This window comes from Cutaneotrichosporon oleaginosum (assembly GCF_008065305.1).
Source record: "Cutaneotrichosporon oleaginosum strain ATCC 20508 chromosome Unknown ATCC20508_contig02, whole genome shotgun sequence".
Classification (NCBI taxonomy): Eukaryota; Fungi; Basidiomycota; class Tremellomycetes; order Trichosporonales; family Trichosporonaceae; genus Cutaneotrichosporon; species Cutaneotrichosporon oleaginosum.
In genome coordinates this window covers 639,458-667,422 of record NW_027072171.1, presented here as the reverse complement: position 1 = coordinate 667,422, position 27,965 = coordinate 639,458, and the positions used below count along the sequence as shown (strand labels likewise).

Sequence of the window (27,965 nt, the reverse complement as noted above, 5' to 3'; positions counted from 1 at the left end):
GCGCTCCACGAGCGGGCGATGGGAAAGCTTCATGGTATATAGTGGGCGAGGCGGTTGGCGCCCACTCCCATCCCCAGCACCATGGCGACCGCGAACCGCATGGCTGTGCTCGCCCACCCACACGAGCTGAACGACATTCAACGCACGCAAACCTCTGACACCGGCCTGCCTGTCGAGGGCGAGAAAAAGGAGGACTCGGTGTACGCCGACAATGTCACCCCTCTGCAGGTGACGGATACACCGCTCAAGTACCGCTTGATCGCGCTGTCGTGCATCCTGTTCTTCACGACCGGCGCGGCGTTCGCGGAGAGCACCCTCGGCCCGCTCAAGAGCACGTTTGTGCGCGAGCTCAAGATCAATAATGCCCAGTTCGCATCGATCAGCACGGCGAGCAACCTCGTCAACACCATGCTGCCGCTCATCGGCGGCACAGTCATGGACTACTACGGGAGCATCTAGTGAGCTCACTCTCAGGCATGGCTGACAGCAGCGGCGCGATCGGCGCATGTTTCTTCACCGTCCTCGGATCAGCGATTGCGGCGGGAGCGGCGAGCTCCAACAACTACCAACTGCTGATTGGCGGTCGTATCGTCATGGGCCTCGGTTCCATCGTCCTCGAGATCTGCCAGAGCAAGCTATACGCGCACTGGTTCAGCGGCAGCTGGCTGGCTACGGTCATCGCCCTTGACTTGGCGTGGAATTCCGTCACGGTCGTTATCGCGCGCGTCAGCGCTGTCCCCATGTCCCGCCTCGGCGGGTGGTACGGCTGGGCGCTGTGGATCCCCAGCATCGTGTGCGCGGCGTGCACGCTCATCGTCATCGCGTATCTCGTCTTCGAGCGGCGCGTCGTGCCCCAGCGCTACCGCCCCATCACGGGCCGGCAGGTGCAGCAGCAGCGCATTGCGGCAGGGCTCGCGACACAGGAGGGCGTCGTCGCGCGCATGCGCACGAGCGTGCTCAACGTCCTCCGCCTCCCCGTCTTCTACCTCATCCTCGCCGGCACGCACCTGTTCCAGAACTCGGCGCGTACCGTGTACTCCGCCAACCTCACCGACATACAGGAACGCACGCGCGGCACCACCGCCCTCACTGGCGGATACTATTCTTCGCTGCTCAACGTCATTGTTATCGTCGTCGTGCCGCTCCTCGGTATGTTCTTCGACAAGGTCGGATGGCGCATGCCCTTCGTCTCGTTCGGAGCCGCGATTTACGTCGTCGCCTTCGCCCTCATCGGCCTGACCAAGGTCAACGCCATCGCGCCCATCCTCCTCGCGTCCTTCGGCCTCTCCCTCAACGTGCTGCCATGGATCGCGTCTTTCCCCATCCTCGTCCCCGACCCTACGCTCATCGGAACGGCATACGGCCTCTTCTCAAGTTTGATCGCCTGCAACAACGTCATTCTCGAGGTCGCTTGCGGCGCCATCCAAGACGCGACGCCGGGGCAGACGTACGACCGCGTCATCTACGTCCTCATCGCCATCAAGGCGTGGCAGGTGCTTGAAGGGCCCGTGTTCGACTGGCTTGACGGGCGCATGCTTGGCCACACGTTGCGGATGAGCGAGAAGAAGCGCCTCAAGTTTGACGAGGAGCGCGAGGCCACAGGTCAGGAGCTGCCAGGTCTCAAGCGATACCGACCCGTCACCATCATCGTGGCGTGCCAGTATGTCTCCATGGTCATCATTTCGTGGGTGGTACGTTTCGTGAGGAGGGACTTGCCGAGCTGACACACAGCTTTTCTTCATCTACTCGATGTAGTACCGGCGACGAAGGGATTCTGTACGATAGTCGGGCGATGGACGATATGCTCGGTACGACGAATCGGTGGGGTGCTGTGGCGGCGGAGAGCAATCAGCAGTGATCTCAGTGCGCATCAGCAGGGAATGACTTTTCCGCCCGTCACATGGTATCGAGTGCGGCTTACGCCCCACAACTGACTTGTTTCCTGTGTCTCCTCTAGCTTCCCAATGATCATATCCTCTGACGCTCGTTGCCCCGTTCTCAGTGGGTGCTAGGTTTGATGAGTAGCGGCCGCTGGATCGTTTTACGCCCCGCTAGTTTCCTCGCGCCACCCTTACGGTCCATCAGGAGGTTGCATCGCACAGCTTCGTCCACCTTACCGCACTGCAACAGCAGCTCCGAAGATCTCGCGCCCGGGTGCGGCGGGCCCAGGAGGTGTCGATCCTCCCAAGCGTGTCGCCAAGCAACAGGTGTGCAGCGTTGGTCACCTGCAGTTCACATCCGAGGTAGCGCCCTCGCGTGTCCTCCTCTCGCCCCATAGCGTTTCTCACTCTCCACGTCACACTAATCTCGCCACTTCTCTTCATCGCTCTCTTCAATCTTCTCCATCTCTCTCAAGATGCGCAACACCGAGTCCCCTCCGCAGAGCCCCTCGACCACCACAACCGTCTCCACTATGAGTAAGGCCCCCATACACTACGATACACCAGCTGACACCAGGCTCGTCTGAACCCCCGACGGTCTCAACCGAGCCTGAGCGTGCCGCCTCCATTGTCGCTTCCATTGTCTCCTCCATTGCCGCTTCTATTGCCACCCTCGGCACGGCCCTTTCAACCCTCGCACAGGAGGGCCGCGCCACTACGCTCGAAGCGACCTTCCGCTCCCTCAGTGACACGATCACCTCGCTCGCTGGCGTCATCGCGACCCTCAGCACACCTCCTTGTGACATCAGAGCAGATATCGGGCGAGAATCGCCAGTAAGCCCTTTAGGATCTTCCTTGGAGCCCACCAACAAGAACGACGAGACATCGAAGTTGGCCCACGCAGAGGCGCGGATCAAGGCGCTGGAGACTGCTCTGACAGCCGTCGAGAGTGAGGCCAAGATCCGCACGCATCACCAGCGCATCGCCCTCGGAGCGAAGTACAAGCGAATGGCCGATCGCATCAAGCATAACTCTAAGTCCCAGCTGGCTGTCCAAGAACGTGCCAATTTCCGTCTTGAGACCGAATGCGAACTCGAGATTAATTTTGCAGTGGTACAAGAAGTGATTGTCGGCGCGCTTCGTCAAAGCGCAATCGACATGGAGATAGCCTGGAACACAGAGAAAGGCAGCCTGCTCCAACAGAACAAGCAACTCGCCACCGAAAATAAGCTTCTCACCGAAAAGACCGATGCCCTCATCAAAGATAACGCGCACCTCCAGAGTATAATCAGAGACATCACCTACGATAAAAAGCGCCTCCAGGAATCTAACGAATCATTCTCCGCCGATATGGAGCTGATGACGAGCAAGATTGACCATCTCTTATCAGAAAATGGCCGACTCACTTCTAAAAATGGACTCAAAGATGGCTTACTCTCAAGCCACGAGCCTGTCGTGAGGGCCAACGAAGATCTGGGCTGACAGTTACAGAGCCTAACTACTCGGAACGCGGCTCTCGCTTGCTCAGAGGCGACCCTAGCGGCGACAGACAGGAGCATATCTTCGGAGCTGGCCTAGCTGGCCCAGCTGTCAGAGCAGAATGAGAGGCATGGAGCGGGCACTAAAAACTTCGTCCTTCTGCGGGCTGTCCCCTCCCACACATTTGCATCGAGGCCACCAGTGAAGTCACATTTGCGAGCGGTAATGTCGTTATAGGAAGAAGGAGGGTTGGGTGGGCAATATGAGATCCATTTCAGGACCAGTGATAGCGAATAGACCGCCACACAACACTCCCTGTTTCATTGTGACAACGACGAGATGAAGCAGATGTGGGGCAGGCTGTTATACACTGGGAAGGTCGACAAGGCAGCACATAGCAATCCACAATAACTGTGGCGGATGTGGCGTCTCCGACAGCGGCACGAGTGGAAAGGGAACCGCTTTCACTCCTCATGCCCACGTGATTCCTGGCCACTGCCAAGTTGGGGGCGTCAATACTGGTTATCCGTGACATACAGGCGGAAGCATGCATCCGGTAGGCGAGGTTCGCAAACTCGGCGATTCCGCAATCCAACTCATGCCCCTATGATGCGCCCGCATGCGACGCGAAGCACGCCGGTTATACTCAACGAAGCAGGGGCGACACTTTCGACATCCTGGGAAACTGCGGTTCGTGACTTGCCACCTGTAAAGCGGAAAAGCTTGGCGACTTCACCGTAGCGCGTTGTGGCCGAGTTTCCGGCAGTTTTACTGAATTTCAAGAATGGCTCGTGCGAACGCGGAAATAACCAGTAAACAGGGTATGCGTGATGTCGTCTGGCCATTTGGCACTGTCTATGATGTCTATGACAGACGTGTGATCCCATGCAAAAGCATCACTGTTATGGATGCAGACTCCCTCCCATTTTCGGACACTTGCTTTCCGACGCCCCGTCGTTACGCCGGCGGCCGCCCGAGCTACGCCTGGCAATATCAAGATGCGCCTCGCCGGGTGAACATATTATCTCAAGGTGTCTTCCCGAGTGCAGCCTGCCCGCAGCCTATATCTATCCTGCTCTGAGGAGCTGTCTCCCACAATGTTCACCAGCAACGACATCCTACCCATCACAATGTCCCGGCCCCACACACCTCTGCATCGAGAACAAGGCCGTGCGACCGCGCGAGAGCATGCACTGATTCCAGCTGTGGCAGTGACCTTCCGCGTCTCCCCCAATGGTCCTCTCCTCTCGGACGGCAGCGACATATCCGCGCGCGCGTCCTCGGCCGATCTCCTCCCGGACAATGTGAGCTCTAGCGCGTCCTCAATTGCGAGCCACTCCACGCCGGACACGCAGAGCTCCAGCGCGCACATCGCCGCCAATCCGCTCGCCTCGACTCTAACCTCGCTTGCCACCACAATCGAGAGCATGCGAGGGCAGGACACGCCCGCCGCGCACACGACCATGGCGAGCTTGTCTAGTACGATGACGGCGCTTGCCACCGCCATCACATCACTTCACACTAACACCCCTACGACGCCGACGAGCTCACTGTCGAGCCAGACGAACCTCAGCAGCGGCCCTGTGATCGAGAAGTCGCAGCAGAACAACAGCAGTCCGCCCAATAACGACTCTTACCAAACGCTTAGCCAGAGCAACAGCCCATACCAGACAATCGGCACGATCAACAATCCCTACCGGGACAGCTTCCAGGTGAGCAGCCAGCCGGCTCGCCCGGATGCCCGGCAGTCGACGTTCAGCAACAGCACCCCCGCCGGTTCGCAGAACAGTCTCGACCATCCCTTCCGCGCCACGAGCCCTCGCGAGCTCGAAGGGGAGAACGCGCATTCCGCGGCAATCGACGAGCTGCGCGCCGAGCAGGCCAAGCTCCGCACCTTGATTGAGAGCACCGCACAATCGGCCGCCGGGGGAAGCACCGCCGCTCCCCGCCTGCCCGCGCGCCCGATTCCCAACTTCCCCGTGCCCGCGCCCCCACGCCCCATCGAGTGGCGCACCGACTCTCCGGGCGCTGCGCAGCCGCGGAACGGGGCAGCCGACGCGCACTCCCCACCCACATCCGTGCCCCTCGCGACGCAGCACCAGCTCTTCGCGCAGTCGATGGCGACGCTTCTCGACGCCCTCGACGGCATGGGCAACGACATCCAGTCGGCGCGGCGGACGGCGATCGAGCGCGAGGCCTCGTTCGGCCGCGAAGTCACGCGCTTCTTCCACGAGCTCGACGCGGCACAGCTCACCGCGCAGCGCCTCGAGTTCCTCTGCACCTTCGGCAAGCGCTGCCTGCTCGCGCAGCTGGCGAAGACGACGGCGGGGACGGCCTCGATCGAAAGCTTGGTGGGCCAGCACGAGGTGGCGCGCGAGCAGGCATCGCACCTCGCTGAGATAGCGAGCAGCCTCGCTAAAACGCGCACGCAGCTCGAAGCGGCTGCGTCGGCGAGTGCGGACCGCGAAGCGACGCTTGCGCTGGAGAAGACGCGTGTGGTGGGGGAGAAGGAGCGGATCGCGGGCGAGAAGGACCGCCTCGTCGCCCAGCTGCAGGCTGTGCATGCCGCCGCGGCCGAGCACGACAAGGCGGTCGCGAACGAGCGCGGGGAGAAGGACGCGCGCATCGCCGAGCTCAAGAAAGACCTTGCGAGCCTCACGGACACGCTCAACGCTTCGGTGGAGGTGCTAGATGCGATCCGGCAGAAGGGGGCGAGAGCTGAGAGCTGGCGTGCCGCAGAAAACATCCGCAGTCAGCTCCGCTGGGCGAAGGATAAGGTGCAGCGGAACAAGAATGACAACGAGCAGAGCCTGTCGCATACCATGGCCGCGCGGCTGGCGCTTGTCGCGCCGCAGCAGGGGGCGGATTCGCTCAAGGCACGCAGGCCGCGCGCGCCGGGGCGCCTGCCGCTGAGCACTGTTGATGAGTAGTGAGTTGCGGAGTCTCCATATACGTAAATCTAGGAGTTTAGTGTTCGCGGGCGCGGGGCACTTCGTCAGCATTAATTACGATTCAGCCGATGATGCCACTGTTGAGGTCTCGCAATAACGGAAGCGGGCTGGAGGCCCGACCTGTCGCGCATGGACACCGTGTCGCGCTTCTGCTCTCCAGTGGCAGACGAGCGAGCGTCTTGGTGAAGCCCGTCAGTTTGGGCCAGCGGCCTGAAGTGCGAGAACCACTCGACAGTCTGCCTAATGTTTCATGCTCTATGCTGCCCTACTCCTAGTGGTGGTGGTCCTTCTTGGGCGCGAAGTAGTCGTCGTAGACGACGTACGCGGCAAACGCGACGATGGCTGTGCCGAGGCCGGGGAACATGTTCCTGGGGTCAGCGGGGAGTTAGGGGGAAGGGAGGGGTGGAAGGGGAAAGGGAGGAAGGAAGGGAGGAAAGGGCGGGGAGGGAGGAGGGTCGGCGGAGGCGGAGCGAGGGACGGTGAGATGTGCAGGACGAAGCGCGAGACAGGCGCAGGAGGCTGAGCGGTGCCAACGGCGTGGCGTGCGGCGCGGTCGAAACCAGGTGGTGGCTCGGAGCGCACGCTCGGCGCACTGTCATCCAACTGTTCCAGCCAACAGCCTGTGATAGGTGATAGGACGTCGGCAACGCAGTGGCGAGCAAGCGCTACGCAGCGCAGCCTCCATCCCGCACGCCGCGCCAGCTCTGCTAACGATCACATTGACCTCGGGGCGGCGATGATGAATTCGGCGCGCGCAATTGGTCCGCCGAAGTCACCACTCCGCACCGTCCGCTCGCACCCAACTCGCCACCGCTTCTCGCCTCCCCTTCCATGGGCTCAAGCAGCCGATGCCGAACGCGCGCTCGCCTGCGCTCGCCCTCGTCTTCGATGCCGCGACATGTAGATGGGCCGGAGGGTCGGACAGGCGCCCTCCGCTCGGCGCGGCTTACCGGAACATGGCCTTGTTCGAGAAGATGGGGCTCTTGCGCCAGGCTTCCCGCTTGGCCCAGGGGTCGCGGTAGAGAGGGCCGGGCATTGTCGTTGGTGTTGGTGGGGTGGTCGGCGATGGTGAGGTGGTGGAGGGCGGGGGAGAAGGCGGCCTCCGAGGGCGGTGAAACCCTATCTCCGGGGTGTGGCGGGGTGAGCGAGTTCAAGAACCACGAGGTTCTGAAGCAGAACACACATTTGGTCCCGTAACCTCCACTCGAGAATTTCAGAAATCACACTGCGAGAGTGAAGTCACACACACTCACACCAGCAGCCATGAACCCCTCCGGCAGTACTGGCGCGCGCCAGATTCCCGTCAACCTCTTCACGCGGAGCGAGTATGCGATCCCCGCCTCGACGTACTTCATCCCGGCGGACTGGCGGCGGTTCCAGCTCTCCGAGCTGATCAACAAGGTGCTGGGGCACGGGGGCGAGAGCGGCGTCGCGCCCGTGCCCTTCGACTTTGTTGTCGAAGGCGAAGTGCTGCGCGGCTCACTTGACGCGTGGCTCAAAGCGCACCGCGGCGACGACGAGGAGACGGCCATCAACGTCGAGTACATGCAGTCCGTGCTGCCGCCGTCCGACGCCGGGCGGTGGGAGCAGGAGGACTGGGTCTCGGGACTGAGCGTCGCGCGCCGGGGGTGAGTGCTTGCGTGGGCCATCTGACGCCAGAACCGTCCTTGTGTCCTCGTACCTTTCGCATGTGCGCGTCCTCCCGCTCGCTGGCGGCATCGGAGACGCACCCACGCCGCTGTACACCCTTCCGCTGCCGACGGCGCTCGGCGCGACGTGCTGCACCTGGCTCGCGGACGACATGGTGGCGGCCGGCGGCGTGGATCGCGCGACGCACGTGTTCCGCCTGCCTTCGCTCGACCCCGCCGAGGCCGCGGCCGAGAACAACACCGCCCACGAGCTGTACACGCTTATGGGGCACACGGCGCCGATCTCGAGCATCGCGGCCGGGCCGGCGCGCGAGCTCGCATCGGCGGCGTGGGACGGCCAGATCAATGTCTACGCCCTGCCCTCCGAGGAGCCTGAGGAGCACGAGGTGCCCGCCGACCCTACGAGCTACCTCCCCGGGCAGAAGAAGCGGCGCAAGCTCGCCAAGGAGACGGGACAGGGGCCGCAGCCCATCGAGGGCTTGACGGACGGAGACGCGACGGGCGAAAGCGGGATGGGGTGGCGGCGGGAGCCGACGCTCGTGCTCCGCGGCCACAAGGGGCGCGTGGGCGGGTTGGTGTGGGATCACGAGGACGCGAGCAGGATTTGGAGTGCAGGATGGGATGGGAGCGTGCGCGGTTGGGACGCTGAGACTGGCGCCAACGTCGTCGTTAGGGTGAGATTGGGTGAGCGGGCATAAGCTGACAGGTAGCAAGGACCTTCGGACAAGGCGCTGCTCTGCGTCTCGCAGTTCGCGCCCACTGGCCAGCTCGCGGCCGGCAGCATGGACCGTACAGTCACGCTGTGGGACACGCGCGCGGCACAGAGCGTCATCGCTGGCACTCTGCATGTCGGCTCGCCTGTTCCCTCCATCGCCTGCCACCCCACGTCAGCGTTCACGCTCGCCACAGCGACGTATGCCGGCGCCGTGCAGATCTGGGATGTGCGTTCGCCCAAGCACGCCCTGTTCAGTGTGCGGCACACACCCGCGCGCGAGCAGACCAAGAACGGAAAGGCGCTCGGTGAGCGCCTCCTCGCCGTCGACTGGGACGGCGAGGTGCTTGTCGCGGGCGGTGAAGACGGCGAGGTCGGGCTGTGGCGTGCGCGCGGCGAATAGATGCGAGATGTATGTAATGCATATGCGAGGCGTTGAGCCTTAACCCTTGACAATCGGCCCCCCACCCCCTTCTAGTTTCACAGAATGTTGAGACTCGCTGTTTTTACAAGTTGAGCTGCCGCTCATCTACTTCTTTGAAGCCGCAGGGTTGTCCGACCCCAGCTCCTGTCCGACCTGGACCCTGTCGCCGGCCTTGACAGCGAACTGGAATGACTTGTGAGCCTCGAACACGAGAACGATAGTGGACCCCAAGCGGAAGCCGCCCATCTCCTCGCCGGGGAGCAGGGGCTGGCCCTGCAGCACCGAGGCGCGGCTGTACACGGCCTCGGTGAAAGTGTGAGCCGGGTGCGAACGCTCCTTGGTGTTGGTGCGGAGGGTGGCGTCAAAGTTGATGCGGATGGACCCGACGTTGGTCGCGCCAACGGGCACCATCGAGAAGAAACCGTCCTTCCAGCGGCCGAGGAGAGCGACGCGCTCGTTAAGAACAAACAGGTTGCGCAGGCGGTGCGCGATGTAGGGAGAAACAGAGAATAGGTCGCCGGTGAAGTGGCGGCGACGCTCGACAACCCACGCACAAGGCGAGTGGAAGCGGTGGTAGTCGCCAGGCGCAAGGTAAATGACGATGAAGCAGAGCTTGTTGTCGGGGCGCAGCTTGCCGATCTCCGTGTCCTTGTCCGTGGCGGCGCCAAGCGCACCCAGACCGAGATGGGCGGCGACGCGCGTGTCGTGTGCAATGTCCGAGGGGCCAGTCGACGCGTCGTGCTCGTCGCTGCTCGAGTCTTCGTCACCTGGAAGGCCATGGTGGGGATCGCGCACCTCTGCAGCGGAGTCCTTGCCCATGAGCGACGAGAGCGAGTACGGAATGTTGTTGATCTCGGCAAAGCGCTCATCCTCGACAATAGATGTCTCGCCGCCGCCGACGGAGGGCGACGCGTCCTGGCGGTCAATCTCGAGGGGCTCGCCGTGTGCCGAGTCACCGGTGCCCAGCAATGCCTCGAGCGAGTACGTAATGCCCTTGACCTGCTCGACCTTTGAGCCGCGGATCTCGCCGAGGTGCAGGACACGTCCGTCGGAAGGAGAAACAAGCGGCGCGTCGGCGATTGGACGGACTCCAGGCTTGAGCTCGCGGTAGAAGAATGAACCAAGCGAGTCGTATGCTGTCAAGTCTTCGGGGACCTCGTCGAGGTTGCAGCCAAAGATCCAGCCGTAAAGCCGGAAGCCGAAGGGACGGAACCACATGGGCAGCACGAGCGAGTTGAGATAGCCCCAGAGCTGCGACATGCTGCGCAGCGGGAGTGCGCCTAGAATGCGGACCTGTTTGCGTCAACGTATGCTCTGCTGTGCAGCTGTGCATGGGAATGACGGCGACAATGTGGTGCGGGCTGAGTGCGACAACCGCCGAGCATTGCTACTTGGATGCGACGGACGGACGGAATGAATTGATACGCGTCTCGACCCTGGTATGGGGGTGACGGAGGGAAGAAGTTCCAACTCAGGCGTCACACGACCAGCGACGTGGCCGGCGGAGAGCGGGATGCGGAGGCCGACTGAATTGGCGGCGTCGAAGACAATTTCGACGCGCCCGGCTCTGCAGCCAAAGCGTGGGAAATGCGACTCACCTGCCATGGCCCGTCGATGGTAGGTTTGATCACGGCGCCGTTCTTGCCTTGAGACGTGACCTCTGGCTCGTCAATGCCGAGAAGCGTGTGGCGGAACTGGACAGCGAGCAGAACAAGCGCACCGAGGGCGACTGGAATGGGCTTCCATTTTGTTGGAGTCTTCCAGGCGCGCTTGAGCTGGTCTGCCGAGTTAGAGGTGTTTTGCCAGACGATGCGGACGAGGGCCTGGACGACAAGGAGGAGGACGATTGGGCGCAGGCGCAGACGCGGTGGCCGGACAGGGAGGATGAGAGGCAGCGACAGGAGCATCTCAGAGCCTATGTAGGTGGATGGGGACGGGGGAGAGGGGGAGCAAGATGTTGTCGAGGTCGAGGAGAAGTGGGAAATGGATGAAGAAGAGGAGTGTGCGAGGATGGATGGAGGGATGGATGGTGGGATGCCTGGGAATGCAGTGAGGGACGCGGGCATTGACCCGCCGCTCCTGCTAGTGCGACCCACTCATCTTCTCACACATCCACCCAAACAAGCGCAACTCCAAGCCATCGCATGCGTTCCTCTTCTTTCATTGCCCTCCACGCCATGCACTAGACATCGACTCACCTCCAAGCGGCTCTTTTGCGCCGTCCTGCCGACCTGATGTCGACGAAGAAGCCTTGCCCTCCTTCTCGGATCCTTCAGAAGCCTTGCGCGGGCCAGATTGGCTCGCGTTCCCCCGTAACCCCAGTCCGAGTCGTAGCGCAGCCGGCTGGGGGCGCAGCCGCGGCGCAGTCAACAGCGCAGCGCGGGCGTGCACTCGTGCGCAAGGGACCGTTGCCCGAGAGAGAGGCCGCAACGAGAGCATGGTGATATGTGTGGTGAGGAATGACGACCGCAGAGACCGCACCACATTTTCGGCGACCCAATCGGCCTGCTCTCTGGCGCTCCAATCCCTCAACCCCCGCTCCGACCTCTCCCTCGCTTCTCCGCCTGACACTGCTACCTCCGAGAGCATGACCACCGCTCTTTGCTAATGTCCGTCAGCGCCGACGCGCATACATGCACAGCAATGGTATCCTATGCAACAAGATCTATGTATCCCCAGAGTGCTCTACGCCGTGGCCTGCAGGGGCTCTGCCTCAGCCTGCTCGGCGTGCTGGGCCGCAGCCTCCTGCGCCAACTGCAGCGTCTCCGCCTCGCGGGCCCTGCGCTGCTCCTCGATCTCGTCGAGGATCTCGCCAGCGCCGATCGTACGCATTTGGCGCGCACACTCCTCACCCCAGCGCTGCGCCTCGCGCCAGCTCGTCACCACCACAGGCCCAGGCTCATACAACACGTGCCTCGATCCGTCAACGGAGGTGACGCATGCACGGAGCGTCAGGCGCGCAGCGCGGGGCGTAATCTTGATATCGGCATCGGATATGGGCCACGGCGCCGTGGGCGCGAGGACGCCCGAGAAGTGCAGCGTCGGGGAGTTGACCGTGAGGGGCGGGAATATGTCCGCGGCATAGTAGCTCTTCTCTCCCTCGACCTCCTCGAGGTGCGTCTCGACGCCAACGGGCACGGAGCACCCGCCCTCGAGAACACGGAGAAGACCGCGCTCAGCACCAACCCGCCACTCCGTCTGCCAGTGCCCGATGGCACGGAGAGCACTGCGCGTAGCCGCGTCTCCTTGCCTGATCTCGACGGCGAGGGCGCCCTGTCCGACCGCGTGCATCAGCGCTGGTGCGCCCAAGGGCGCGGTAATGCGGTTTCCGAAGCCGAGGCGCTCCATTCCCGAGACAGCCAGGATGAGGGCGACGAAAGAGTTCTCGGGGTTGTCAAGCTTGGCAAGGCGGGTGTTGAGGTTGCCACGCTGCGGTCAATCTCCGCATTCAGGCCAGAGCTCCACGCTGTGCCGGCCATGGCAATCGGCAAGAGCTCTGCACTCTACTCACCATGTCCTCAAAGCGGAGCTTGGGGTACGCGCGCTTAAGCTGGGCGACGCGGCGCACCGAGCCAGTTCCAATGATGCTTCCCGCGGGCATCTCGTCGAGACTCTTGTACGGCAAGCCCTGCTTCACGACGAGTGCGTCGCGGGGGTCGTGGCGCTCGAGGAGGGCAGCAACCTCGCACCCCTCGCGGATGAGCGTCGGGACGTCCTTGCACGAGTGGACAAGCAGGTCGAAGCGGCCGTCGAGCAGCGCGCTCTCGAGCTCGTCCGTCCAGATGCTCTTGGCCGGGGTCGCGCTGTTGTATGGCGCCAAGAGATGCAGCGGTGTGCTCTGGTTCGCGTCGGCCTTGGTCGTCATGTGGTGCACGGGGAAGGCTTTGCCTGCGTTTGCGGCCGCGAGCGAGTCGGCGACATGCTGCGTCTGGATGAGCGCGAGGTTGGACTTGCGCGTCCCGACGACGAAGTCGGTTTTGGACATGGCAGCGGGGAAGTGGGGGAGGGCGGGTTTAGGGGTGCGTCGGGCTCGAGGCTTTTGGTGAGGAGAACTGCGAAATTCGTGGCTGCGGCGCTGATGATAACGACTACGAGGTGGAAATAAAAGTCGGTCGAGGGACGGGCGGCGGCGGCACGGGGACGCTGCGGGGAGGAGCACGGCACACGGCCTTGGCCGGAATGTCTCTTCCAATGGCCGACCGTGGGAAAGTACCACACGTGAGATGAGCACGCGTGAACTACGTGCTGCACACGTGTCTTAGAGACGGAGATCACGCGTCGTCCATTTCGAAGCGACCGACGTCACCGACGGCCGTGTGCGCGGAAATACCGGCACCCTCCCTGCTGCCCACATCTTCCAGTCCAATTTCCGCATCGGCAACATGCATGCTTGCTTATCAAGTGGTGCGCCGACGGAGCACCAGCGGGACACCAGACGGGACGCAAGTGATGGTTATTAATGGCCGGGGACATGGAGCTGGTTCCGAGCGTGGGGGGTGTCCGCGGCTTCACCGCGGCCGCCCAGGGTGAGTGCCTGGGTGAACATCGGCTGGCCCGACGATCTGGACAGCTCAAAGTGAGCTCTGGCGCGTCTGTCCCCCCCTCACTTTCTCGATCCACCAGGACACAGGCAAGACATCAACAGCCAGCGACTACCCCATACCCCACATTACACAATGACTGTCAACGCCCCCACCAAGGACCAGCTCAAGCAGTGGGACCAGGAGGACAAGCTCAACTGGACCCGCGGCGAGTTTGAGATCCCCGACGCCCGGAAATGCGGCGCCAAGGTCGGTGAGTAGCTCTTGGGTCTCGTGGAGGTGGCAGTTGGGAATGTGGCTGACGCCAGACGGCGACGCCGTGTACTTTTGCGGCAACTCGCTTGGCCTGCTCAACAAGCGCGCACGCGAGCACATGATGGAGGAGCTCGACGTCTGGTCCAAGACCGCGGTCACCGGCCACTTCAAGCACCTGTACGGCCGGCCGTGGAAGCACCTCGCCGACCCCATGCTCCCTACCATTGCTAAGCTCCTCGGTGCCAAGGAGAGCGAGTGCGCCCACTCGTCGACACTTACGACCAACATGCACACTCTCTTGACGACGTGGTACGCCCCCACGCCGAAGCGCTGGAAGATTGTCATTGAGCGTGGCGCGTTCCCGTCTGACTGGGTGAGTGCAGTGATAACTCTTTGCATTGAGCCTCACTAACCTCAGTACGCCGCCAAGTCGCACCCTGGGCTCCACCGCAACGTCCTGTCCGAGGAGCAGGTCGAGAACGCCATCATTGGCATTGAGCCTCGCGCGGGCGAGGAACTCCTCCGCACCGAGGACATCCTCAAGGTCCTCGAGGACAACAAGGACGAGATTGCGCTGGTCTGGCTCCCGATGGTGCAGTACTACACTGGACAGAAGCTGGACATCCCGCCCCTGGTGAAGAAGACGCACGAGATCGGCGCGCTCTTCGGCCTCGACATGGCGCACGGTATCGGCAACGTCAAGATGCACCTCGACGACTGGGGAGTTGACTTTGCTGTCTGGTGCACGTACAAGTACCTAAACTCTGGGCCGGGCGGGACGGGCGGCTTCTTTATCCGCGAAGGCTTGTCGGACAACGGGCGCCGCCTCGCCGGCTGGTGGGGCGTGAACCCCAAGACGCGTTTCGACATGACCGAGGAGTTTGACCCCACGCCGGGCGCCCAGGGATACATGCACTCGAACACGGGCGTGCTCGGCTCGATCCCCCTCCTCGCCACGCTCGAGCTCATCGACAAGGTCGGCTTCGACAACCTGCGCGACAAGGCCGACCGGCTCACCGGCGCGCTCGACGCCCTCCTCAGGCAGAGCAAATACTACATCCCCGCGGACAAGATTCCCAAGGACGGCGAGGACACCAAGCTCGGCTTCCACATCATCACGCCCGAGCTGCCGTACCGCGGCACGCAGCTGTCGCTGTTCATCCACCCGGGCACGAAGGGGATCATGCCGCGCGTGTTTGAGAAGATGGTCGACCGGGGGCTGGTGGGCGACGAGCGCTTCCCGTACGTGATCCGCCTCTCCCCAGTCGCGCTGTACAACACGTTCGAGGAGGTGGGTCGCGCAGCCGCGATCGTCGAGGAGGCGCTGGCCGAGGTCGAGGCCGAGGGCCTCGGCAAGTAGTCTGTATCTATAGCGGATGGGTTTAGTGATGCATATCATACAATGTACATGAGCAACAGGCAGGGTCCGGGCGAGGTTCGAGGCGATGGGTATCGAGGGTCCGATGACGGGCGAGGGACGGTGGCGTGAGAGCTTGCGAGCATGCGAGCGGAAAGCGGGGTTGGGTGCAGAATTACCGGATTTTAGCAGTCGCTTCAATAAGCGGCATGGCCGGGGTGTGCCACACTCGGGGACTAGGCCTTGATGGGGTACGGCGGAGGCGCGTCGGTGAGCGAGCGGGCACGCTCACGCGGAGGTGCGGAGCGTGGGCGCCCCCGGGTGCGTTCCCGGCCATCCTCGAAGTCGTCGCTTCGCCCGTGGCGGCGGCTGAGGTCATGCGCTATGGCGTAGAAGAGTACGCCCAAGGCGATGCCGACTGGGGTCAGCGCAAGGAAGAGGGGGGGGGGGGGGGGGGGCAGTGAGCGAGGCCCACCGACGAGGGAATATAGCCAGCATAAACTAGAGGCTAGTAGGACGGAGAGAGGACGAGGATACTTGACCTCACTCGGCATCACACCGGTTGTGATGTCCCCGACACTCCATACTCCGTGGCTGACGCCCTCCGCCGGATGACGAAAGAACGTTCGTGGACATTGGCAGACACTACTCACAGCAGAGAATAAGGAGGTCGGTCGCACGAGCACGCTCAAACACAGCAGAGCAGGCCGTAGTGTCGAGCGTGAGACGGGTCTCTACAAAGGGTGTGCGCGTGAGGGCGGGTGGCATGGCGACGGGGTGGTGGAAATAGATGGAGGTAGGGCTGAAAAAGGAGCTATAAAAGATGAGACAATATGGGAAATGAACAGAGATGAACTGCAGACGAGGAGGGAGTGTGTGAGAAGAGAGAGAGAGCGATGGGAGCGATGGGAGCGATGGGAGCGATGAGAGAGTATGGTGGACATGGCTGAGCTCGCCGGGTACTGCGTGCGGGTGATCCATCTCATGCCTTGCGGGCCGCCAGGGGCCCAGGCCTCAGCCCCTCAGGTGACACAAGCAATCGGAATAAACAAATCAGATCTAATCATAGTTCAAATTGTTTAAATACCCCTCCACAATTGCACACACGTGCGACCAGGCTCAGAGACGGAAGCAGAATTTCGTAGCATGTGGTGGGTGTCGTCATCAGCACAAATGTCAGCTCGTACTGCTTCGCGCTTGCTTTTATGCACTCTCTCGCTCGTCTCTCCACATCCACTCTCACAATGGCACCCTCCAAAGGTGCGTATTCGTGATTGCTATCATGCCATCGTCTCATCGCGCACGCCGCGTCGACCTCGCACTATTTCCAGCGCCTCTCCGTCTCAGGCCCGCACACCGCCTCGCTGCGGAGCCGCAATTAGACACTGCCACTGACCCCAGTTCTTGTCGGCGTCATCGGCGGCTCCGGCCTCTACCACCTCGACAACCTGACCTTTGTGTACGCGCCTCATCCCCTCTTCCTCTGACAGCAGGAAGAAGGTCGACGTGACGACGCCATGGGGCAAGCCCTCGTCGCCCATCACAATCTCTGCGCTCCCTAACGGTGCCGAGATCGCCTTCATCTCCCGCCACGGCCCCCACCACACCATCACCCCCTCCGAGGTGCCTGTGCGCGCTAATATTGCCGCCCTCAAGTCCCTGGGCGTGCAGGCGATTGTAGCGTTCAGCGCCGTCGGCTCGCTGCGCGAGGAGATTGCCCCCGGCCACTTCGTCATCCCCGACCAGATCATTGACCGCACCAAGGGCATCCGCGCAGACACCTTCTTCCGTGGCGAGGGCGTGGTCGTGCACTCGATGTTTGGTGACCCGTTCTCGGGCCAGCTCAACGCGTTCATCAAGCCCCGTGTTGAGAAGATCCTCGCCGAGCTCGGCGGCGGCGCCGCCCTCCACACCGGCAAGACGGTTGTCTGCATGGAGGGGCCGGCGTTCTCCACGCGCGCAGAGAGCCTAATGTACCGCCAGTGGGGTGGAGACATCATCAACATGAGCGTCATTCCTGAGGCAAAGCTTGCGCGCGAGTGTGAGATTGAGTGAGTTTTCCTTGATGTTGGATCCGGTCGGATCCGGTGTTGAAAGCGACATGTGGATCTTTGGAGTTATCAGAGGTCAGGCTTTATGGCCACCCTCAAACAACGTCTCCCGAAGCGAGGCAATTTACGATGAACCATAGCCTTGTCCAACAGGGGCGCCCGCTTACCCCAGCTACTCCCTCATCTGCACGGCGACCGACTACGACGCGTGGCGTGTCGGAGAGGCCCCTGTCACGGTCGAGGAGGTCGTCAAGACGCTCCACACGAACGCAGGCAACTCGCGTGCCGTCGCCGCGGGTATTCTCGAGGAGGTCTACGCGCACGTCTCGGCCGGCGAGCTCACTGAGATTGCGGGGTCGATGAAGTTTGCATGCATCACGCGTGCGGAGGTGAGTCAATATGGGTGCCGAGTGCCGTCCACGCGGCTTCCACTCGTCTTTTCCTGTCGCAGCTTTACATCTGCGAGAGCTTCAGGTAACTAACATCAGTCCCAGCCCAAGGCTGCGCGCGAGAAGTTTGCTTTCATCCTTCCAGAGTACTTTAGCTAGATGGCTTGCGGATGCACATTGGCGCATGGGGATTGGCATTGGCCCGGAAGTGGCGGGGAAGATTGGGCGCTGGGAGTGTACGGGAGTGGGCTGGGCGCGTGCAGTGGCTCATTGCCGTTGTACTGAGATGGTGCGTGGGCTGGAAGCACCGAGCACAGTTGGATCAGATCGAGGTGGTTGTGATGGTTTTCCAAGCGTCAGGGCTCTCTGAAAGCTGAACTTGAGGCCAGACTACCAGCTACTGCACTGCGTTGCTGCCGATGCAAGCGACGATGGACCCAATCGCCGATGCGAACTCGCCCACATATCACGCGTATGCATGCATCATCGCGGCATGAAGCCGAGGACATGTCATGCCAAATAGACCCCGGCGCGACTGACTTTTGTTTACGCAACACGTTCCAGCCATCCCTTCCGATGGGCCAACTCGCCACCCCCAGAAGCTCATATACCTCATTCCTCCTATCCAATCAACAACCCTCTCTCCCTCTCTCTCCAAGCAGTCGCCACCCCATTTCCCACCACGGCCTCGTTCATCACCACCACATTCTCACCAACGATGACAGACACCACGTCCACGCTCTCGTCTCTCTCCGCGCCCTCCGCCTCGGCCTCGCCCATCAAGCCGCAGCCGCTGCACGACCCCGCGCGCGCCGCCGTCGTCGTGGGCCAAAAGGCCCCGCTCGGCGCCAGCAACCGTACGTCCCCCCCCTTCCAGCTTACACCAGCAAACCAAGTCGTGCCGGGCCAGACGGTGGACCACTCGATCCCCGGCGCCGCGCTCGGCCAGAAGGCGCTGCTGGCGAAGAAGTTTGCTAGTGCGCAGTACGTCGCGCCCCGCCCCACTTCCCGCCGCTAATGCCAGGGGCAGCACCGTGTCGCCGACGGACGCGCTGCAGTCGCCGTGCACGGCCAAGATCGCGAGCGCGAAGCAGCGGCGGTTCGCCAAGTAAGCTCGGCGAGGGCGCGCTGACGGCAGGGCCAAGGCTCCCGGGCTGCGCTTGACGGACGACAACAAGGACAAGGCATGAGCCGAAACATGACATGTACCCCATGTAGGTCGGCGCGCGGGCGGGCTGACCCAGGCCACGCACGTTGTAACTGTCTCATACTTGACGCTTGTGTACCCTCTGTAGCTGCTGCTACGGCATGCATTGTGACGAAGACCCGGTAGCGGTGTTGTTGTGCTTGCTCATGGCATGTGGAGGCTGACACGGCCCCACATCGCGGCTTGCACGCTCCGATCACGGACCCTCGACGCCACCCAAACAATCAATCCTCCAAGTGGCCAAATGACAACCATGCATAAGCGAGCTGGAAGCTCTACAGTCCGTGTGTGCGCGCGGCGACGGGTCGAGCCAGCGCGGGAGGGTGTTCGTCGGGCGAGCTGTAAGATTTAAGATTTACAGCGGCGTGTCCTTCTTCTCGGCGCCGGCGCTGAGCGAGCTCAGCTTGGACGCGAGCGCGACGGGCTTGCCCCTGGGGTTAGCTGTCATATGAGACTAGGACTGTCGGACGGCATCGGGCGAGTAGACGATGGCCGAGGCCCGCGTCGCCCTCGCACTCGCCCTCGCCTCTCCACTCCTCTCTCGTCTCCTCGCTTCGCCCTCACTGGGCGCTGGCTCTGCGTCAAAGAGTGGCCAGCGGAGCCCTCCACCCCCCTCTGCTCACCACCCCCACCGTTCTCTTGCCAAACTCACTTCTGGAAATGACGCTGCTTTGCACCGTTGAGCTTGGCGGAAATCGGGCTCATGAAGTTGTCCGTGGGCGACATGGTCGATCCGAGGCCCTTGCCGCCCAACAGCCCCTTCTTCTGGAGGAACGAGGGGGCGGGGGCGCCGGTGGGGGCGGTGGGCTGGGCTGGGGTCAGACGAACGGCGGGGATGGATTGGCCGGCGAAGGGGGGGATGGCCCAATAAGTACGCACCGTTAGACTCCTTGAAGACGTTCTGCGGCATGTTGATGGATCGAGGAGAATTGAGGGAGGATCGAGACGGGGTGGGCGGTGGCGGAGGGCGGAGGGCGGAGGGCGGCTTGACTTACGGTCGAGAGAGATGAGATGAAAGAACAAGCGGGGCAAAAGCAGGCGCGTGTTGTTTTGAGGGATGGGCAAGTTACGTAAACTGCCTGGCAGGGGGAGTTTGATTGGTCGAGGCAGATTAGTGGCGTCCATGACGAATTGGCGAGTCGAGGTCTGTTTGAAGGACCGCTTTGGACGGACGAACTGGGGCAGCTCGGGCGGAGTCGAGTCTGATTACATGAGTGAGGGGCTGTGCTAAACCTTACAGCTGCGTGCAGGTCGTCATCACTCCAAGCCAACTCTACCAGACTACAAGCTTGCCCCAGGGGACGGACCGCTTCACTGACATCTCACATCCACGGCTCTCCCCCTCCCCCCCCCCCTCTTCCACCACCCCAGCCTGCCACAAAACTCAATGCATCTCATTCTCTTCAGATCGCTACTCGCTTAGAGCTTGGCCTTGAAGAAGGTAAGGAGGTCGGCGTACGCCTCCTGGTACGCCTTGGTGTGCTCGTTGCCCGAGAGGTCGCCGCGGGCAGCCGCCCAGCCGTGCACGTCGTTGTCGTACCACTTGAGCGTGTTCTGGCCGGGGTTCTTCTTCTCGAGCCGCTCGTACACCTCGTTGACCGTCTTCTTGTCCTCGTCCTTGGAGGGGAGGAGGCAGACGGGCACGTTGACCTTCTCGGCGTCCTCGACGTCGATGAAGCTTGGGTCAGCGAGGTCAGGCAGCGGAGAGACACCGGGCACGCCGAGTGTGTCGCTCGGCTTGTACTCACGAGGGGTGACAAGTCGCAATCGCGGTGAAGTCGTTCACGTCCTTGGCCGTGGTCGTCGCCTTCCAGCCCCAGCAGTAGCCGACGGTGCCGACGTGGGGGTACTTGGCCTTGATCTCGGCGAGGGCAGCACCGATCTGCTCAGACTGGGTGTGGGGGATGGCAGGGAAGCCCGAGAAGTACTTGTTCTTCTTCTCGTCGCCCTCGGGGGTGCCCGAGAACATGTCGGCGGTCGCGTACGAGCCGTGCAGGAAGTCGGGCATGAAGACGCGGTAGCCGCCCGACGCGAGGATGTCGGCGCCTGGAGTCAGCTCTGGCTCCTCCCAACACCGTAGGGCAGCATGTTATGCAGACGCGTCGACGTTGTGGTATCTGAGATAGTCGCCATCACAAGATTGGGGAATGTGGCAGAAAACGCGATGAAGATGTATGAATGCCGAATCCCGTCACCCTTCACGATCGCATGCCTAGTCATCATCACCATTGATGCTGATGCGAGCATCGCGAGGATGTCGGGGGCCCCTTTCTGACATGCTGGCGTCTAAACACCCAAAGCACCGTACGAATACGTCCTCGCTGCTCTCACATATCACTCACCCTGGAGAATCTGCGGCGAGTAGCCGAAGACGTCGTAGACCATGAGGACGGCGGCCTTGGCGTCCTCTGGGCCGACAGTGTACGCCTTAAGGCCAGCGACCTTGCCGTACGTGCCCTTGGGCGTGTAATCGGCCGAGACGGGGGGGAGGGAGCAGCAAGCTGTGGTCAGCGATGTCTGGCGAGGGGCATAGCTCAGCGTTGCAGGACAGAGAGTTGTGCTAGCCGCTGGTGCCGTCGACTTATACAAGCACCCAGCGTTAAGCGACCAACGCCAACAACACTGCGGAACTGCAATGGCGAAAATCAAAGATCCCGACTCACCCTTCGACATTGTAGAGTACGAGCGATGCCTGGGGTCAGAGCAATTTCAACATCAGTGATGTGCCAGCGCATCAGATTCCCAGCTACGGGGTCGCCCCGAGCGTGGCCCAACCGAAGCACATTGCGAGCTCGAGTAATCATATGCGCGGCAAGTATGGGACTTACGGAGAGACGTAGAGAGGTCGTGTAGAGTTGAGGAAAGAAGAGAGGAAACGAATCATGAGCAAGAGATGCGAGGGTCGTGGGGAGAGGTGGTCGGTGAGAGCCGTGGGGAGCGCAGGGTGATCGGCTGTCACTATCCGGATCCCGGAAACGTGGGCAAATCGTCATCACTACTGACCTCGTTTGCCTCTTGGCTTGCCATTTCAACATCAATGCTGAGCCGGCAACGCCATTCGGAGCTACGTCCTCGGTATCGCTCAAGCCGTCGTGCACGCTTGCTCCTTTCCTTGATGCGGCTTTGCAGCAGCTCGCGCACCTTGCTGCCCGCAATTCAATGTCTTTTGCTGACGTCAGGCCCACCGCACCACCGTGGGAGACCAGACGGCATCTGCCGGCCCTCGATGACGGTGGAGGTGGGCATCCTCCCCAACTTTCCATCGTCGCTGTCTACTGCCGATATTGATGCGACTGACCCCTCTCACCCGCATGATGCGCTACGCCCTCTCTCCAGCCGTGACGGGCACCGCCGCCCCCTGCATCCCCCAAGCCAAAGCGTGGGGCGCGACATACGCCGCGGGAGCCCAGCCCGCCGGCCCGCTCCTCGACCTCTCACAAGGCGTCCCCGGCGAGCCGCCGCACGCATCCGTCCTCGCCGCCCTTTCTCGGACCGCAGGCGACCCCGAAGCGGCCAAATACGGCCCCATCCTCGGCGAGCCGGACATGCGCGCCGCCCTCGCGACAGAGCTCCGTGAGCTGTACAAGCTCGACGACGGGCACTTGACGGCCCACGACGTCGGCATCACGACCGGGTGTAACATGGCCTTCCTGATTCTGCTGATGTGAGTCCGCGCCCGTCCACGCTCACCCCAGGTGTCTGTGTCCGCCAAACACGTCCTCCATCCTCCTCCCCCTCCCCAGCTACTTCAACCACGCCATGTCGCTCTCCCTCCAGTCCGTGCGGCCGGCCTACCTCCCCTGCGACCCGGCGCACAACTTCGCGCCGTCGCTCGACGCTGCGCGCGCGATCCTCTCCGCGCCCTCTACGCAGACCAAGCCCCGCGCCATCGTCTTGGTCACGCCCAACAACCCCACCGGGTCGACGTACACCCCCGAGCGGCTGGCCGAGTGGCTCGCGCTCGCGCGGCAACACAACATCCCCCTCGTCCTCGACGAGACCTATCGCGACTTCGCGTCGACCGGGGCGCCGCACGATCTCTTCAAAGACCCCGAATGGCGCGACAGCCTCATTACGCTGGGCTCTTTCTCTAGTCAGTCTGCCCATTGACAGTCCTGACAGCAGAGGGCTACCGTATCCCCGGACACCGGCTCGGCAGCATCACAGCCCACCCAGATTTCCTACAGCAGGTCGCGACCGTCGCGGACTGCATGCAGATCTGTCCCCCACGCGCACCGCAGCTCGCGCTCGCGCCCCTCCTCCCCTCCCTCCGCGACGATATGGTGCGCTACGCCGCGGCGCTGCGCAAGCGGCTCGTCGACTTTGACGACGCCGTCAGCAAGGTGCCCGGGTGGCGTGTGCTGTCCTCTGGTGGCTTCTATGCCTATGTCGAGTTTCCCGCAGCGTTCGCCTCCGAAAATGGGAGAAAGGCCCTCTCCGCCGCTCTCGGGACGGATGTGGCGCGCGTTGGCTCTGGAGAGGTCGGCCAGGCGCTCGCTACGCGGTGCGGCGTCCTCACACTTCCCGGCTGCTTCTTCATGCCTGAGCTCGACGATCCGGTCTGGGCCAGCGTGCAGGGCGGCGATGCGATGCGCGAGGATCGCTGGATCCGCTTCGCCGTTGCTAACGTGAGCGACGAGACGATCGCGGGCCTCTCCGACCGCTTGCACGCCCTCAACATGGTCATGGGCGTGTAGGAATAGAATATCATAGCGTCTACAAAGCCGGGATGCTACTCAGACTTGTCTACAGACAGAGGTGTGGCAGATGTGGGGGCTGGCGACGATGCAGCCGAGGACGTTGCCGACTTCTGCTGCTTCTCGAGCATCCGTCTGGAGTTAGTAGTGAGCGTTGTTGCATAATGCCGCTGCCGAGGCGCGTAAAAAGTAACGCCATGCGCCGCGCTGATATACACAGCGACACGCTGCGCTCCACACTCTGCGCACTCACCGCCGAGCCTCGAGGATCATACGCTCCTTCCGTGCGCGCAAGTCGGCCTCGCGACCCTCGCGCGTCGCCTCCCACTTGCCGGTGCTAGCGCCGCCCTCGCCCTCGAGGCGGGTGCTCAGCCCATAGCGGTCGATGAGGGAAGTCGCCTTCTGCGGCACGGGCGCTTCGGCGGCTACTGCCGTGGCCGAGGTTAGTGGGACGGTGACAGGGGGCCGGAGGCTGTTAGGAATGACAAAGTTGGCCGGAGGCTGGGGTCAGCGTGGTACACTTTCTCGAAGGGGGTCCGCGAGCGGGACGCGCAGAAGATACGCGATCCAGTGGTGGAGTAAAGTGGCAACGAGAGGAGAGACAACGGCAGAGTGTGATGGGCCGAGGACAGCATACCCAGACCACGAGCCGTAGGAGATCTCTCAGTTCCCTCGCGAAGCACTCGTGGCGCCCCGCTGAGGCTTCATACTCCCGCATCCTCACTCACGTTGGGCAATGAGCCGCGTTCCAGGAGCAGCTCGCTTGTGACTTGCGCGCTCCGCGTCCGCGACAGCGAGTACACGATGTTGGCGAGGGGTTCGTTTGGGAATGCAGATGTGACTGCCTCGACCATGTCGCGGCGCACGCCAGAGAAGGGGTCGGGTGGTGTACCTGTTGTTAGCCGACGCTCCACTAGTGGTGAGGTGAGGTGAGTGGCGGAGCGCATGGGAGCAACGGTGGGAGCCCGCCAGGCAGCAAGGAGAGATCGCGGTTAAGTGATATACCGGGCATGGACTGGAGGCGTGCTGTACGAACGCGCAGATACTCACTCGGCCCCGAAATCCAGCGGTAGACGGCGTAGAGAATGCCGAGGAGGATAAGGGTGGGGATGACGTCCTCGTGAGCCATTGCGTAAGGGAGTGTGGGGTACGATGCCGATGGGCGAGAGAGGGGTAAGTAGTGCAGGCGAAGAGCGAGAGTGGACGGATAGAGTAGCGACGGCTCGATAAATGGTGATCAGAGAGAGGGTGATTGATTGAAAGATGGATGATGATGAAGTCAGGCCGATTACCATGGGCACGCGATCTCGGCTCGTACGCTTGGCGGGTGACGGGAGCATTTTGGGTGGCGGTGGCGGCCGCGGACGTGATCCGCACCCGCATTTTCCGAGCACGCCCACAACTGCATGGAGGTGCTCTGGACACAAGTTACGATGCAGCGCACCCGTCTGCGTACCCTAACGTCCGATGCATACCTAACTAAGATCTATAGCCTACTTTTGCCCACACTACTTGCGCTGGCCGGGAAACACCATGGTCGGGGGCAAGCTAGTAACGGGGGCCAGGAGGGACGCGGCGTGAGCGCGCGCGTTCTGCTGCAGGACCAGGTCCATGATCACGATAGCAGCCATGGTCTCAACGATGGGCACGGCACGGGGCACGACGCACGGGTCGTGGCGGCCGCGAGTGGCGAGCACGCCGTCCGTGCCGTCGTACTGTGCCGTGCTCTGCGTCTGGCTGATGGTGGCAGGGGGCTTGAACGCGACACGGAAGTAGATGTCCTCGCCGTTGGAGATACCGCCCTGCACACCACCAGACCAGTTGGTAAGCGTACGCAGGCGGTTCTCGCCCTTGCCGTGGTCCGAGGTGAAGGGGTCGTTGTGTTGGGAGCCGGGGAACGTGGTGCCGCGGAAGCCCGAGCCGAACTCAAAGCCCTTAGTGGACGGGATCGAGAGCATGGCGTGGGCAAGGACAGCCTCGAGCTTGTCAAAGCACGGCTCGCCGAGACCCAACGGGCAGTTGCGGATCACACACGTGACCGTGCCGCCGAGCGAGTCATTGCGCGCCTTTGCCGCGCGGATAGTCTCCTCCATCTTGGCCGAGGTGGCACGATCGGGGCACCGCGTAATCTCCTTGTCGACCTCAGCGCGCGTCACGTTCTTCACGAGGTCCAGGTACTCCTTGCCGAGCACCTCGTCGTCCTCATGCGAAAAGGGCAGAGCGATAGGGCCAACAGACCCAACGAACGCCACGATCTCGACACCGTACGCCTCCTTCAGATACTTCTCGGCGATGGCGCCGGCGGCGACGCGCCCAATGGTCTCGCGTGCGGACGCGCGGCCACCGCCAGATGATGCCTTGACGCCGTACTTCGCGAGGTAAGTGTAGTCGGCGTGCGAGGGGCGAGGGTAGAGGTCGGTCTCAGTGTAGTCGTGAGGGCGCTGGTCCTTGTTCTGGACCAACATGCCGATGGGTGTGCCGAGGGTCACACCGTGCTCGGTGCCGCTCTGGACCTGGACGGTGTCGAACTCAGAGCGCTGAGGGTGGAAAGAAGCGTGTCGAGATAAGAGAGCGGGGTGAGCAGGAGGAGGGGCGCGCGGGTGAGTCGGCCGGGTTTGCGGGTCACACAAGTGCAGTGATGATCGGAGTCATGAGCAGAGGAGCGGTAGGAGGATCAATGTTAAAGTCAAGAAACAACATAATGAAACTGCGTCAGCGCCCATCCCGAAGCCTGCGGACGTCCTCCTCTGACTCACCGGCGTAGTAATGTCGCTCTGGCCCGGCCGCCTCCTGCTCAGCTGGACCTGGATGTCCTCGTTGGTGAGGGTGAGGCCGGGAGGGCATCCGTCGACGATGCAGCCGACCGACTTGCAGTGGCTCTCGCCGTAGGTGGTGACGCGGAAGAGTTTTCCGAACGTAGACATGATGATGGTGGAGACAAAGACGACGGCGTGCGGCTGGGATATGTCGGGCAAGCAGACTCCGACTTTTGGAACGAGTCGGGCAGGCGGAAGCAATTGCGTGATCGGGCAAAAGTCGGCTTGCGCCTGGATTCGAACTCGGATAGATCCAGAATGAAGTGGAGGTTGACAGAAGTTCTCGCCACCACAACATCAACATGGCGCGTCCGGGCCAGAAGCGCAACCGCACGATGGCTGCGCTCGCGCAAGAAGCGGCAGGACAGCAGGAAGAGGAGGCATTTAACGCCAGCGTCACGGGTATACAGGTCGATCTCGGCGACGAGGAGGAGGAGGACGAGGGGGACGAGGCCGACGACGGGATGGTGCAGGGCAAGAAGAGCGGGCAGGCTCTTCCCATTGCCGTCTTACCGGACGACTTTGACGGCGAGCCCGAGGACGGCGCGACATATCTTGCTCTTGCAAAGTAGGTTTAGTATCCTCTCCGTAGCTGACGACAGTCGCGCCAACGAGTCGCTTCCTTTCTACAAGCGCGTGGATGTGCCAGATCATCTTCGCCCCGCCGTTGGCCCCGTCGCCCCCCCATCACCTCCTACCGGCCGGCACCCTGCACTCCCTCGCGAGTCATGGGAAGTTCTTTTCGCCGTGCACTTCGCTGGATACCGTGCCCACCTAGAGGCGAGCTGGCCTGAAGAAACGCTCCCCTACCCATCCGAATATCCCCCCCTCCCGAGCGCGGGCGAGATGATCCCGTGGCTCGAATTCATCAACGGCGTGGGGGGCGAGGACGACATGGTACTCGACGAGGAGGAGGCGATCAACGAGGCGCCACCCGCTCCCGTGCCCCGCGAGCCAAGAATCAGCGTCCTCCAGCGCCTGAACTCGACAACATCAGTGCGCGTACTCAAGCACCTCAACCGCGCCACGAAGACAGCACTCCAGCGGCTCGAGGAGGAAGATCTGGACGACGACCCGTTCCCGCCTGCGCATGCGCGCTGGGCCTTCGCCCTCCTGGCCAAGCTGGACCGCCACCTTCCAGGCGACGATACTGCTGTGCTGCGCGACTTTGCACGCACCCTTGCGGCCGCTGCGGCGTGGCGGTGGGGAGCCGCCGTGAAGCGCGGGCAGTTGACCGCCGTGCCGGTCAAAGTTGGCTTCTACGGACAAGGCGGGGAGGAGGGAGCGCCTGTTCTCGGCGAGATGAACGGTCCCGGACGAGTGGGGTATGCCGTCGGCGCGCGGTGGAAGGTGGTGCGGGACGGGCGTGCGCGCAGCGAGGCGACGCCGCGTCCTGAAACGAAGGAGGCGGGTCACGAGGACGGACTGGACGAGTGTCTCGCGCGCTGCTGGATGTGTGCGCACGCCATCGTGGCAGGCTGGGCACAGTGGGACCTCGTCGATGACTTCGCAGATGCATTCCGCGGCGTTCCGCGCGAGTAAATGTAGCATAGCATG

At 62.5% G+C, this 27,965-nt stretch overlaps 16 protein-coding genes across 16 annotated transcripts; 7 read left to right on the top strand and 9 right to left on the bottom strand.

Annotated features, from left to right (window-relative positions):
* Positions 1 to 99: 99 nt before the first annotated feature.
* COLE_01958 (uncharacterized protein) lies at positions 100 to 1,724 on the top strand (the record flags this gene model as incomplete). The annotated part of the gene is made up of 3 exons (XM_065626179.1): positions 100 to 458; positions 491 to 879; positions 910 to 1,724. 3 exons carry the CDS (start codon positions 100 to 102, stop codon positions 1,722 to 1,724), a joined length of 1,563 nt encoding a protein of 520 aa, XP_065482448.1.
* A 2,732-nt stretch (positions 1,725 to 4,456) lies between these two features.
* Positions 4,457 to 6,289, top strand: COLE_01957 (uncharacterized protein; the record flags this gene model as incomplete). The annotated part of the gene is made up of 3 exons (XM_018426139.1): positions 4,457 to 4,529; positions 4,563 to 5,071; positions 5,108 to 6,289. 3 exons carry the CDS (start codon positions 4,457 to 4,459, stop codon positions 6,287 to 6,289), a joined length of 1,764 nt encoding a protein of 587 aa, XP_018280777.1.
* A 292-nt stretch (positions 6,290 to 6,581) lies between these two features.
* COLE_01956 (uncharacterized protein) lies at positions 6,582 to 7,346 on the bottom strand (the record flags this gene model as incomplete). The annotated part of the gene is made up of 2 exons (XM_018420659.2): positions 6,582 to 6,678; positions 7,261 to 7,346. The coding sequence occupies 2 exons, from the start codon at positions 7,344 to 7,346 to the stop codon at positions 6,582 to 6,584; spliced, it is 183 nt and encodes a 60-aa protein (XP_018280778.1).
* Positions 7,347 to 7,573: 227 nt separating this feature from the next.
* Positions 7,574 to 9,074, top strand: COLE_01955 (uncharacterized protein; the record flags this gene model as incomplete). Its single annotated transcript, XM_018422505.2, has 3 exons — positions 7,574 to 7,938; positions 7,970 to 8,633; positions 8,670 to 9,074. The coding sequence occupies 3 exons, from the start codon at positions 7,574 to 7,576 to the stop codon at positions 9,072 to 9,074; spliced, it is 1,434 nt and encodes a 477-aa protein (XP_018280779.2).
* A 126-nt stretch (positions 9,075 to 9,200) lies between these two features.
* COLE_01954 (uncharacterized protein) lies at positions 9,201 to 11,534 on the bottom strand (the record flags this gene model as incomplete). The annotated part of the gene is made up of 3 exons (XM_018422506.2): positions 9,201 to 10,388; positions 10,694 to 10,875; positions 11,294 to 11,534. The coding sequence occupies 3 exons, from the start codon at positions 11,532 to 11,534 to the stop codon at positions 9,201 to 9,203; spliced, it is 1,611 nt and encodes a 536-aa protein (XP_018280780.1).
* Positions 11,535 to 11,780: 246 nt separating this feature from the next.
* COLE_01953 (uncharacterized protein) lies at positions 11,781 to 13,080 on the bottom strand (the record flags this gene model as incomplete). Its single annotated transcript, XM_018422507.2, has 2 exons — positions 11,781 to 12,524; positions 12,607 to 13,080. 2 exons carry the CDS (start codon positions 13,078 to 13,080, stop codon positions 11,781 to 11,783), a joined length of 1,218 nt encoding a protein of 405 aa, XP_018280781.1.
* Positions 13,081 to 13,771: 691 nt separating this feature from the next.
* Positions 13,772 to 15,251, top strand: COLE_01952 (uncharacterized protein; the record flags this gene model as incomplete). The annotated part of the gene is made up of 3 exons (XM_018420741.2): positions 13,772 to 13,889; positions 13,945 to 14,264; positions 14,310 to 15,251. The coding sequence occupies 3 exons, from the start codon at positions 13,772 to 13,774 to the stop codon at positions 15,249 to 15,251; spliced, it is 1,380 nt and encodes a 459-aa protein (XP_018280782.1).
* A 233-nt stretch (positions 15,252 to 15,484) lies between these two features.
* Positions 15,485 to 15,802, bottom strand: COLE_01951 (uncharacterized protein; the record flags this gene model as incomplete). The annotated part of the gene is made up of 2 exons (XM_018422508.2): positions 15,485 to 15,666; positions 15,724 to 15,802. 2 exons carry the CDS (start codon positions 15,800 to 15,802, stop codon positions 15,485 to 15,487), a joined length of 261 nt encoding a protein of 86 aa, XP_018280783.1.
* Positions 15,803 to 18,406: 2,604 nt separating this feature from the next.
* On the top strand, positions 18,407 to 18,878 carry COLE_01950 (uncharacterized protein; the record flags this gene model as incomplete). The annotated part of the gene is made up of 4 exons (XM_018422510.2): positions 18,407 to 18,545; positions 18,576 to 18,672; positions 18,713 to 18,796; positions 18,827 to 18,878. The coding sequence occupies 4 exons, from the start codon at positions 18,407 to 18,409 to the stop codon at positions 18,876 to 18,878; spliced, it is 372 nt and encodes a 123-aa protein (XP_018280785.1).
* Positions 18,879 to 19,250: 372 nt separating this feature from the next.
* COLE_01949 (uncharacterized protein) lies at positions 19,251 to 19,805 on the bottom strand (the record flags this gene model as incomplete). Its single annotated transcript, XM_018422511.2, has 3 exons — positions 19,251 to 19,326; positions 19,548 to 19,707; positions 19,775 to 19,805. The coding sequence occupies 3 exons, from the start codon at positions 19,803 to 19,805 to the stop codon at positions 19,251 to 19,253; spliced, it is 267 nt and encodes an 88-aa protein (XP_018280786.1).
* Positions 19,806 to 20,314: 509 nt separating this feature from the next.
* COLE_01948 (uncharacterized protein) lies at positions 20,315 to 20,903 on the bottom strand (the record flags this gene model as incomplete). The annotated part of the gene is made up of 2 exons (XM_018420268.1): positions 20,315 to 20,573; positions 20,644 to 20,903. The coding sequence occupies 2 exons, from the start codon at positions 20,901 to 20,903 to the stop codon at positions 20,315 to 20,317; spliced, it is 519 nt and encodes a 172-aa protein (XP_018280787.1).
* A 326-nt stretch (positions 20,904 to 21,229) lies between these two features.
* COLE_01947 (uncharacterized protein) lies at positions 21,230 to 21,568 on the bottom strand (the record flags this gene model as incomplete). Its single annotated transcript, XM_018420828.2, has 1 exon — positions 21,230 to 21,568. One exon carries the CDS (start codon positions 21,566 to 21,568, stop codon positions 21,230 to 21,232), a length of 339 nt encoding a protein of 112 aa, XP_018280788.1.
* Positions 21,569 to 22,182: 614 nt separating this feature from the next.
* COLE_01946 (uncharacterized protein) lies at positions 22,183 to 23,592 on the top strand (the record flags this gene model as incomplete). Its single annotated transcript, XM_018420818.2, has 3 exons — positions 22,183 to 22,559; positions 22,591 to 22,988; positions 23,021 to 23,592. The coding sequence occupies 3 exons, from the start codon at positions 22,183 to 22,185 to the stop codon at positions 23,590 to 23,592; spliced, it is 1,347 nt and encodes a 448-aa protein (XP_018280789.1).
* Positions 23,593 to 23,627: 35 nt separating this feature from the next.
* On the bottom strand, positions 23,628 to 24,721 carry COLE_01945 (uncharacterized protein; the record flags this gene model as incomplete). The annotated part of the gene is made up of 4 exons (XM_018420742.2): positions 23,628 to 23,727; positions 23,846 to 24,093; positions 24,321 to 24,484; positions 24,643 to 24,721. 4 exons carry the CDS (start codon positions 24,719 to 24,721, stop codon positions 23,628 to 23,630), a joined length of 591 nt encoding a protein of 196 aa, XP_018280790.1.
* Positions 24,722 to 25,100: 379 nt separating this feature from the next.
* On the bottom strand, positions 25,101 to 26,057 carry COLE_01944 (uncharacterized protein; the record flags this gene model as incomplete). Its single annotated transcript, XM_018422512.2, has 1 exon — positions 25,101 to 26,057. The coding sequence occupies one exon, from the start codon at positions 26,055 to 26,057 to the stop codon at positions 25,101 to 25,103; it is 957 nt and encodes a 318-aa protein (XP_018280791.1).
* Positions 26,058 to 26,710: 653 nt separating this feature from the next.
* On the top strand, positions 26,711 to 27,950 carry COLE_01943 (uncharacterized protein; the record flags this gene model as incomplete). Its single annotated transcript, XM_018422513.2, has 2 exons — positions 26,711 to 26,976; positions 27,011 to 27,950. The coding sequence occupies 2 exons, from the start codon at positions 26,711 to 26,713 to the stop codon at positions 27,948 to 27,950; spliced, it is 1,206 nt and encodes a 401-aa protein (XP_018280792.1).
* Positions 27,951 to 27,965: the final 15 nt, after the last annotated feature.